The sequence below is a fragment of the Amblyomma americanum genome, chromosome 9 (genome assembly GCF_052857255.1).
Source record: "Amblyomma americanum isolate KBUSLIRL-KWMA chromosome 9, ASM5285725v1, whole genome shotgun sequence".
NCBI classification, from domain to species: domain Eukaryota; kingdom Metazoa; phylum Arthropoda; class Arachnida; order Ixodida; family Ixodidae; genus Amblyomma; species Amblyomma americanum.
The window spans coordinates 141784046-141793893 of NC_135505.1; the positions used below are offsets into that span (position 1 = coordinate 141784046).

At 46.9% G+C, this 9848-nt stretch overlaps 1 protein-coding gene across 1 annotated transcript; it reads right to left on the reverse strand.

Annotated features, from left to right (window-relative positions):
- Positions 1-759: 759 nt before the first annotated feature.
- On the reverse strand, positions 760-4476 carry LOC144103752 (uncharacterized). The gene is made up of 2 exons (XM_077636407.1): positions 3843-4476; positions 760-1932 (listed from the first exon to the last, which is right to left on the reverse strand). Exons 1-2 carry the CDS (start codon positions 4125-4127, stop codon positions 760-762), a joined length of 1458 nt encoding a protein of 485 aa, XP_077492533.1. The 5' UTR covers positions 4128-4476.
- Between the last annotated feature and the right edge of the window lie 5372 nt (positions 4477-9848).

Below are 9848 nucleotides of genomic sequence, written 5' to 3' on the forward strand. Positions count from 1 at the left end.
TGTAATTGATGAATTAATTGATACAATTAGAAAAAAAGATGAAAAATGCGTTCAAAGGTGCCAAACTGCTCAAAATGGAAAGCCTAACCCACTACCCTCTCGCGCCATTTCCTTAAGCCGGAGCTGAACCGTCCTTTGAATTTCCTTTTTTTTTTTTGCACTCGAAGGACGAAATTGGCAAACAAAGCAAGAGTAGACAGTTTCTAGCCCCCATATGTTAAGAAGCACTCAACGCGTACATCAACACGCACAGCGTATTTCGTATACAGCGAGCACGCCCGTCTGGACGGCCTGCTTGTCCGTGCCACAAATACGCGTCTCGACGGGACAAAAAAGAATGAGGGAAAGCTACCCGTGGTACGTCAACGGGCAAAAAAACATATCCTGAATTTCATGTGTTATGCTAATGCTCCCGAAGCCTGTGTATTACAAAGCTTGCATGAATACCAACCACAGTAAACAATCTGCTTCTACCAAACGCAAATTAAATACGTTACCGTCACGGTTCAATCAGAAAAGAGAACATACCGTATAATTTTTAAGTAACTTGGGTCAAAATGTCAAATACAAAGAGAATCAAGTCCATGGTCGCTAAGGTTTCGGTAATTCTGGCGGTTTGGCACACAACGCTAAATAAATATCCACCGGGCAGGACATTTTATTTTTATTTCTCCTTAAGATCCCACTCCTATATGTGTGTCCACGGAGCTCCATCGCAGCGATGCTGACGGGGTCGCTGTACACATATTCCAGCTTAAATCACGGAAGCAGCTCGAACTTCATCCGAAGCTGGTCGTTTTCCACGTAACCATCACGGATGAGATCCTCGAGATTAAAAAAAAAAGCAGTCCAATATGCATCTTGTGCACGTCCCTCTTGCGGCCGTTGAAGAAATGGAAGGCAACCACCATACACACCTCCTTCGCTCTCTAGTTCTTCTCCTCCCTTTGGATGCACGACACGAAGTTTGATTCTTTGCTGGAACGGCCACCGAACAACGTCGTCCATGTCGCCCTTGTGCAGGCGGAAGAGCAGATCCAGAACTGTACTTCCATCCATGCAGGGGAAGAAGCGGACACCGGGGGACATGCAGTAGCCTCGGAGGTATACACGCTCGCTCTCATAATCAACCCGACCTATCATACGTGCTTGTTCTTTGAGTGATTTGACACCCTTGACGACAAACTCGCACACCGATGCCTGTAGGTGAGGTTGTTTGGGAACTGCTTTCTGCATGCGGCCCATTGCACTGCTGCTTCCTCCCGTTTGTTCCGTGGCCCCCTCGGCGCCTCCTGCAACCTTTGAATGCCTGTCCCGGTTTTCCCCGGTCACTTTTGCCAACTCATCTCTGAGCACCTTTTCCAGTGCATTCACACTGTTGCAGATGGTGTTCATAGCCTCACTGCTTGCAATCAAACGCCCTTTCGTCTCTTCACTTCGCGCGGCTATTTCGTCCGAGAATTTCTTCAAAGACTCACGATGCTCTGTTCTGACTTGCACCACTTCTTGCCTCACTGTGTCCTGCATGCTACTAATGCCCAGTCTGAGTTCTTCCCTCAGTGCTTCTCGGCAGCTGTTCACCCCGTGAACTACTTCGTTGAGTCGGTCGCCATTGGCGCCAGTTGCCACGAGCACCCGCTCCATGAGCGCCTTCAGTTCACCGGCCTGCGCCTTTAAGGATCGCATGGAGGATGTCAGCAGCGCCGTCTCCTCCTTGCGGCCTGAATCCCCCTGGAATTCCGATCCAGCAGGTGTCGCAGTTGTAGTGCAGCACTCAGACTCCAAGTGCGCACACACGTCGGTGCAAAGAACTCTGGCCGAACACCTGGGGCAGCGAATGCAGTGGTGCCGACAATCACGACGGAAGTGCTGGCCGATCTGCGATGCAGGCAGAACTGCCCCGCAGGCACTTCCTTCGTTCCAACATTTCACCTGCAAGATTAAAACATGGGTCATTTTCTCAGCATTCGTCACTGCATCTCCAGTTATGCGGCAAGATTTTGTTCCCTTCTCTCTTATTTATGAACGGGCTATATGCGACACGGCGGTCAAAAACAGCCTAGCTAATTGCACTTGAGCAATTTTGAGAGGTTTGGCTGGTGCGGTGCTCTATAGAGCACAGTCATTTAAATTTTATAGTGAGTGCCACTTAGACAACACTTTCCGCCGCTCGTCTATTACCTCGTGCGCTCCGCAGTCACGTGAGCATTCCATCAAAGTGCACTCCTTGCGTATCGTTCAACATTTGTCATTTTTTGACAAGCTCAGTCTAGTGACGCCGCCTAGCGCGCTCTGAAACACCCCTCGTAAGTTGCATGCAGCCAGCAGGGGACGGCCCCTATACCACATGAAGGAAAGGAATAAGTAAAAGGGTTAGATTTAAATTATGCGCGGTTACGACAGCTCACGCCTTGTGATTATCGCCTCCAGCGTCGATGTATTTATTTTTTAATTTTGAATTCTGGCTGAAGAGCAAAAGTACAACTACGAGTAACATTTGGCAGAATAGGCAAGTGTTAAATGCATATTTTGCACAGAACTTCTTTCGTGGGTCTGCCCAAGGTTATAAATGAGCTCCGGCGAAATTACCCACAACAACTTGCTTAATACATCGGGGCGTTGCCCACGAGTGCAAAACTGGAGGGTTGCTAGTGCAACTGATGCTTAAGATGCATGTTGAGCCCAAAACATGTCAGCGCTGTGTTCTGTCCCTTTCTGTTGGGCTTCGAGCCGTTGCGCTGGTTTACAAGAACTATGTCTGACCAACTCGCCCACCAGTTCATGTTGTAAAGAATTGCACACAACACGCCTATCCACAGCCCAGTGCGGCGCTTATAGAAAAACGCGCAGAACAAGGAATAGTTTAAGAAAAAATTGGTAAGCTGTCTCCTCGTCTAAAGCAAGTTGGCATAACCTGGCCTTGAGGAAACAGCGTAACGTAGTCTAGAACGGCCGTCGGCGATTCAGCCAAGCTTTACCTCCTCACTTGTCGGGGTGCACTGCGCACAAGGTGTGGCGCTGATTGCATAAAGAAATCTGAAGCAATGCATGAAGGGAAAAACTGTTGCGATGATTTAGCCGCTATATCGAGTGCTGCAAAGGCTGACAGAGGGCACGAAATTCACGAGCAACGAAAACAACGCAAGCTCGATGAGGAAATCGTCAAGCTTGACCAGTGCTTCGTGAACCTCTTATCAGGCAAATCTCTTTCGACGACGTCGCCTTTTGCTTGAATTTGCATGAACAAAAAAGCAACATATCCCTTCATGCAGCGACTTCGAGGCAACCACTTTGGTCCCCAGGTAAATCTCTGCTTCCGGTGACACAGCCTGACTAGCGCACTTCAGCGAGCTCTGACATTTTGCTGCAATAAATGCATACAAAAAAAGTTCCAACCACTCCGTTTCCTGCTGGAGGTATAAGAAATGTGAGCACAAAGCAGTATGTTCTTACAATAGATAACCGAGCGATTTTACAACCGTATATATAAATAACGTACAGCTGGATTCGACACTATTAGTTGCACCTTGCTTTCCGTGGTATAGGAGTCTTACCTAAACCTTGGATGCACGTGGCTACGAAACGCCGCTCACTCAGAGTCATTCAACACTGCTGAGACAAAAAGCCAAAATTCTCAACGGTTTATAATGCAACATTCATTCCAAAGCACAAGGACTGGTAGAAGGATTTTAGGCGTTTTTTTTTTTCCTTATTGGAGCACGGACACATGAGGTACTTAATATCTCTTCTCGTGGACAGATACGGTGTTCTTAGACAACAAGGTCGCCATTAAATTATACACAGTAGCACTGCTGTCCTTTTGCCCCCCTCCCCACGCATACCTCTCTCCTTAGCAGCTCCTGGACGGGAAACTCCCTCAGGTCGACGTCTTCCTCCTCGCACTGTTGACCGTCCAGGGGACACACGCGCCCGCCATCACGAGTGCTCAGCTCGTAGCAAGACTCGCACAGTGTGTGCCTGCATGGGAGCACTGCCGCTCTGTTGCGCACCAGGCCACAGGCTTCACACACCCTGTGCGGTGGAAGGGGCTTCACGAAACGCAGGGGCCTCCAGTCCAGTTCAACGGAGAACCCAACAAGAGTGTATTCCATGCGTCCCGGAGGCATAGCTCACACTGTTCGGTCGCCGCTCGACGATCTGCACAAGGTCACCTTTCCGCCCGCTCAAAGCGCGCTCATATATCCTCCTTTCCACTCTGCTCTAGCTGACGGCATGCAAGGCTGCAATCGCGCCGATATCTGCCGCCTCTCGTTCGTAGCTTCGGGAGGGCCGCACATCCGTCGAATGCAATCCGTTGAGTTGTGTCGGCCTGAGGCAACGTTTCTAGATAAGGACAGTTGGAAAACTTGCTCCTGGGAAGCGCAGTTATCTCCGTTTTTATCCGTTTCCGCTTCTATCTCAAAGCCCAGTTGTGCGCCGAGGATATCGGCGCGCCGCCTTCGACGCCAGCGCAAACTTATCGGCACGCCGCCGCCGTCGCCACCGACGTTTCACTCGGCGCGCCAATCGCGCCCTCTAAATATGAATATATTTTTCCCCGCAAACCTAGCTGCGTTTGAGGTTTGGTTTTCTCTTTTTTTTATTCATTTCCCGGCCTGAGACATATAATCATGTCAAGGAGTCAACATCTTAATTGTGTTGCAATGAATCAACACAAAAAAAAAAGCAACCCTGCTCTCCGCGCCTCAACGCATGCGTATCGTCACCAGACATCGCAACGTGGCATTCCGAAACTTCCTCAAAAGCGGAACATGGCGCAACAAGAAGAAAGAACGGTTTCGGAACGTCGAAATCACGACTTGTGGGTCGCCGGCACTCCGGTTGAGGGTACAATCAACGTTATGTCCCAAATTGGCATCAACGCATCTTAACGTCTTTCAGCTAGAAAAAATATTCACCTTCTGGAAAAACAGTATTTTATTTCTTTTTTATTCCAGGAAAAGGCCATTATAAGAAGAGTTACTTTAAACAAACGGTGATTAATAAAAAACAAGATTTAGAGAACATTTTGCATTTCTCTCACCCTTCAACCCCTCCGTGTTTTGAGCCCTTAGTACAAAAGCCCTAAAATTTCAACCAGTTTAGCGAAGAAGGCTGTGGAGAAATTGCTCTTTAAATTTCTGGCTTAGCTTTACCAGGCGCCGCGCCGGCGACGCCGCCGCCGTTCGAAACAGACGCAGCGCACACCTGCATCTCAAATAGACGCGAGCGCCATCTCTGGGGTTTTGACTGCACCACGTTAGCTTTCTGTTTTCTCTTCTCCACCGCTACGCCCATTGGCTGCGCTTGGTCACGTGGGCAGTTTGCAGAATAACTGGTCTACGCTGACTCGCGCCTCGCATCGTCTGCGCCGGGCGCGGCTGCTTCAAACCGCGGTCGTCTACGTATTGCCTAGTTCGCGTGCGCGCAACGCCTGCAGTACGAGAGGCCAGGATGCTCGCGTTTGAGCTTTCGGCTGCAGATCTCCGCGGAGACTTAAAGCCCATCTTTCCACGGTTCCACGCGACAAAAATTAGAGAAACACTGCGCACCGCGTACCCCCTCGTAGTTTGGGTTCCTCGCGTGTGTAATATGCGGTTGTGCAGAGTAGACTGTAAACTTTCCTCTATTGATTATATTACTAAAAGTTGAGTATCTGTAAAAAAAAAACACTGGCAAAAGCTGAATAAGAAACCTAATGCATTTTCTTTCTTTTTCTTGCGGCATACGCACTTATATTTTCTGAAGCCAAAAGCTTCACTAGGCTTGGCAACACCGGGCTTCGCGTGAGCCACACTACAGATTTGCACGAAACCGAGTGACGTCACGCGGAGCGCAGGTGGTCGCTGCTGCCGCAACCGTCCTAGCCACCGCGCGAGAGACGCAAAAATGACAAACGAAGCGAGGAAAAGAGAACCCGCTCAAGAGACGCCAGAAGAACGTGCTGCACGACTCGAGAAGCGTCGTAACGAAGATGCGGCTAGAAGAAGTCGTGCCACGTCCCGGAGTGACTCTTCAACTGCGGAAGAGACCGGTCTGAGTTCTCGAGAGCGTCGGAATCGGACGCTGCGTAGACGACGTGCCGAGAAAACGAAGCTTTTGCAACTAGGGTTAGCCAGAGCTAAACGACAGCCAATTTTTTTTCGTCAACCACTTTCTCTGTTTTATGTCTCGAAATTAAAATATAATCGTCCTAGCGGTTGAGGCTTTTTCTTTAAGTAAAGTGATCGATACTGGGAGCGCAGTAGTTTTACTGTGGTGGCCACGTGTATACCAGCCTACGGCACGGTTTCAAAGTTGTGTGGGACTTTGGGTGATTTCAACAGGAAGCAGGTCCCTTTTAGCGTATGAAAGAAGTTTGAGTTTAATTTAGCTTTGGACCCTCACGTCCAGACTACACAATGAGGAACTATTATAGATATTGTATACCAAAGAGACTCTACCAAATCGAATTACTGTATAGACAAAACTGAGACCGCTGTTTGCTACTTCACAGATCATCGGACCGCTGCATGCTACTTCACAGATCATCGGGCAGTCTTTGTCTCTGTCAAGCGAAATGAATAAAAGATGCGTATACCCAATGTCTCTCATATTTAAACATACAGTGACCACAACATGCAAGCTCCGCCAGTGAAACGTAGCTCTCGCTACGTATGTCTTGGTACAGCCGAGCTATGCTGCTGGCAATTTTTTGCCTCTCACACTGATCTTCCAATTAGATGTGCCACTTAATATTTAGATCTTAGTTTCATTTTTCTGGCGTTACAGAAGCTTTTTAGAGTCCAGGCACTATTTCCACTCTTATGGATGCTCAAGTACGCCTGGTCATAAGTTTACCACGTATTTTGTTGCTGTGCTATACTGAATCGCATTTAAGTACCAACTATGTGGCGTTATAAAGGAGCTTTTATGATATTTTCATAGGTCGACAAATCTTGTAGTGTCCGTTGAATGTAATTTCTTCTTCTTGGATAACTGTGATAACTCCATATCATGGCCACTGGAATTGCATCTTGTGTGCAAGCTTCGTGTTTTGTAACTAAATTTTGCTGCAGTGGTTCAATCTATACGAATGCCGCTGGTACTGAGCAGCACACTCAACCTAACCAGCGGAGTGGTATCTCTCTTAGTACCATTGGCAAGTTTGTGGAAAAAATCTACGCATTTTTCTGGCTGCTTGGTATTTGCACGTTTCATATGTAACGGCTCATGCCATTTTAGAATTGCGATACTTGCAGAATGATTGATTTTGTTCATTCCCTTTGTACTTTTCTTCACAACATGGTGCACATATGCTTCAAAGGAAAAGAACAAGCAACCGTTGCAGAGTAAAAAATTCACCCGTCGTGTTTTCTTTGGGCATTGTGATGCCCCAGCTGGCATCTGTGATCTCCTCCAAGCGGTCCTGTTTATGTGCATGTGCTTCTTCAGGGATGTGTGCGACAAAAGAACCATCAACTTGGAAGCGCTTGTATCGTTTTCCAGATGCAGACATTATCTCTTAGCAATATGTGACACTGTTTTAGTGACCTCGTGCAAACTTTTATTCACGGCCATCTGAGCTTAGTGGCTGAAGATACGGGAGATATATTTACTTCGCACTGTTCCTGCCTTTGAAGATGTCACACACGCTGTACAGTAATGAATGCGCATGCATTGTTTTTGCATTGGAGTGGGTCCATTGTCATGGGAGTAGTTGGGTCACTCACATTGACGCAATACTATTTGTTCTACTATTACAGTGAATATTACTTCTGACTCATCGTTGGTGTGATTGTGAAGCGTTGTGGAAGTGTGCTGTTATTCTGGACTTGGTTGTAGTGGTGTTTTGTGCCATTAATATTCAAGTTGTGCACCAGCCACGCCAGTGGCTCGCACTAGCATATAGCAGTTCCTGCAAAATGGCGTCGCCTGACAACCTGCATTCCTTTCCTTAACCGGTTGGTTTTGGGATAAAATTTATATTGCCATATAGAACCATTTCTTGAAAGAGTAGTGTCCTGTTTGGAAGGATTCATATAATTAACAACAGCTGGTGTTTGCTTGTAATATGCACAGATTTTATGCCTTCTATTAGCATTAGCATGCGCAGTACCGCACATCGTTACTGAGCAGCATGTCACCTTTTCAGAGTAATCATTGAGTAATGTAAACTTGTGTGAAATGTGTTACTGTTTGTGTGTAAAATGCAGACTCGTACCATGCATGCCTTTCTCCGAAAAACATCCTGAGCTGGCAGAGAACCTGTTCGTCGAGGGAGGATGACTACTCAGCAGGCTCACCGCTTTGGCTCACTTCACAACCGCCACAATTTCAGCATGATGCATGTTCAGCTTAAGCTACCGCAAGTGTGCATACAAGCTATTGAGCACTTTTTTGCACTTTTGATAAATTATTCTCGTCAGTGTCATTGTCCAAGCCTTCCTCAAGCTGAATTATAATGCTGCACAAGCACGAATTTTTTGTTGTTTGCTGTGAAAACTTTTGAGGTATATTTAAATGGCATGGAATGTTGCTCTTGCAGCACCATAACATGAATAAAATCAGGTATGGCGCTCTTGTTCATGGGAATGGTTTGGTTTATGTGGGTTTAACGGCCCAAAGCCACTCGGGCTATAAGGGACGCCGTAATGAAGGGCTCCAGAAATTTCGAGCACCTGGGGTTCTTTAACATGCACTGACATCGCACAGTACACGGGCCTCCAGAATTTCGCCTGCATCGAAGTTCTTCCGCCGCGGCCGGGATCGAACCCGCGTTTTTCGGGTTAGCAGCCGAGCGCCATAACCACTGAGCCACCGCGGCGGCGTTTTCCCTGGAAATGTTTGCACTATTGTTTCTTGTATGACAGTAATCAATTATTTGCAGAAGCTTCTTGTGCTCCGTGTATGGATGCGTGTTTGGTTTGATAATAAATATTCCACACCATTTTGCACTATTTGTACTATTGTGGTTTCCCCTTCGATAAATCTGGCTGGGTAGTAGTTGCACCCAGCCCGTGTACTGCTGTCAAGAACTCCGGTAGTACAGGTATATTACATTACGCATGTATCACAACGGGTATAATCAATCAATAAATCAATTTTATTTTCACCAAGGACGAAAAAATACATGTTGAAAGGGGGGGGCAGGAAAAAAAAGCGGCGCAGTAGCAGCTTGGCAAGGCTCCAGCCACCCAGGCAACAATGACAGGATATCAGCTGAGTGGATTCCAAGAGAAAGTGAGCGTAGCAGGGGGCGGCAGAAAGTTAGATGGAATGACGAGATCAAGAAGTTTGCGGAGATATGGTGGGCGCAGATGGCAAAGGACGGGGTTAATTGGAAATTCATGGGAGAGGCCTTTCCCCTGCAGTGGGCGTGGTCAGGCAGCTGGTGAATATAGATGCCAACTGCTCAACTCAAATCGAAATATAAAGTTTTTTGTCTAATCGAACACGTTACGTGAGGCAGGATAGCCAACTGTAGACCCACTTATAAAACCTTTTCTACTGCGTCTTCCTGAAAAACTTTTAAAATTTGTCCTCTTCCTTTCTCGTGATGTGCGAATAAGAAGGGCGTAGTTCAGTTATCCATGATAAAACTGGTCTTTAGACTCTCTATAGACTTCTTACAGACTCTATTGTCTTCCTGTAGGTATCTTTTGTCTGTTTATAGTTTATAGACTGTCATTAGACAAATGTAGACTAAAAATGTATGGCGATAAATCTATAGACGGTCTATAAGGTTTGTATTGCCTGTATACAAGTATGTAAGATTTGTCTATAGAGAGTCTACAGACTTTATAGTCATAAGTTTATGGCCAGTCTATAGACTTGCTAAAGAAATTTCTGTAAGGAATCACCTGTGT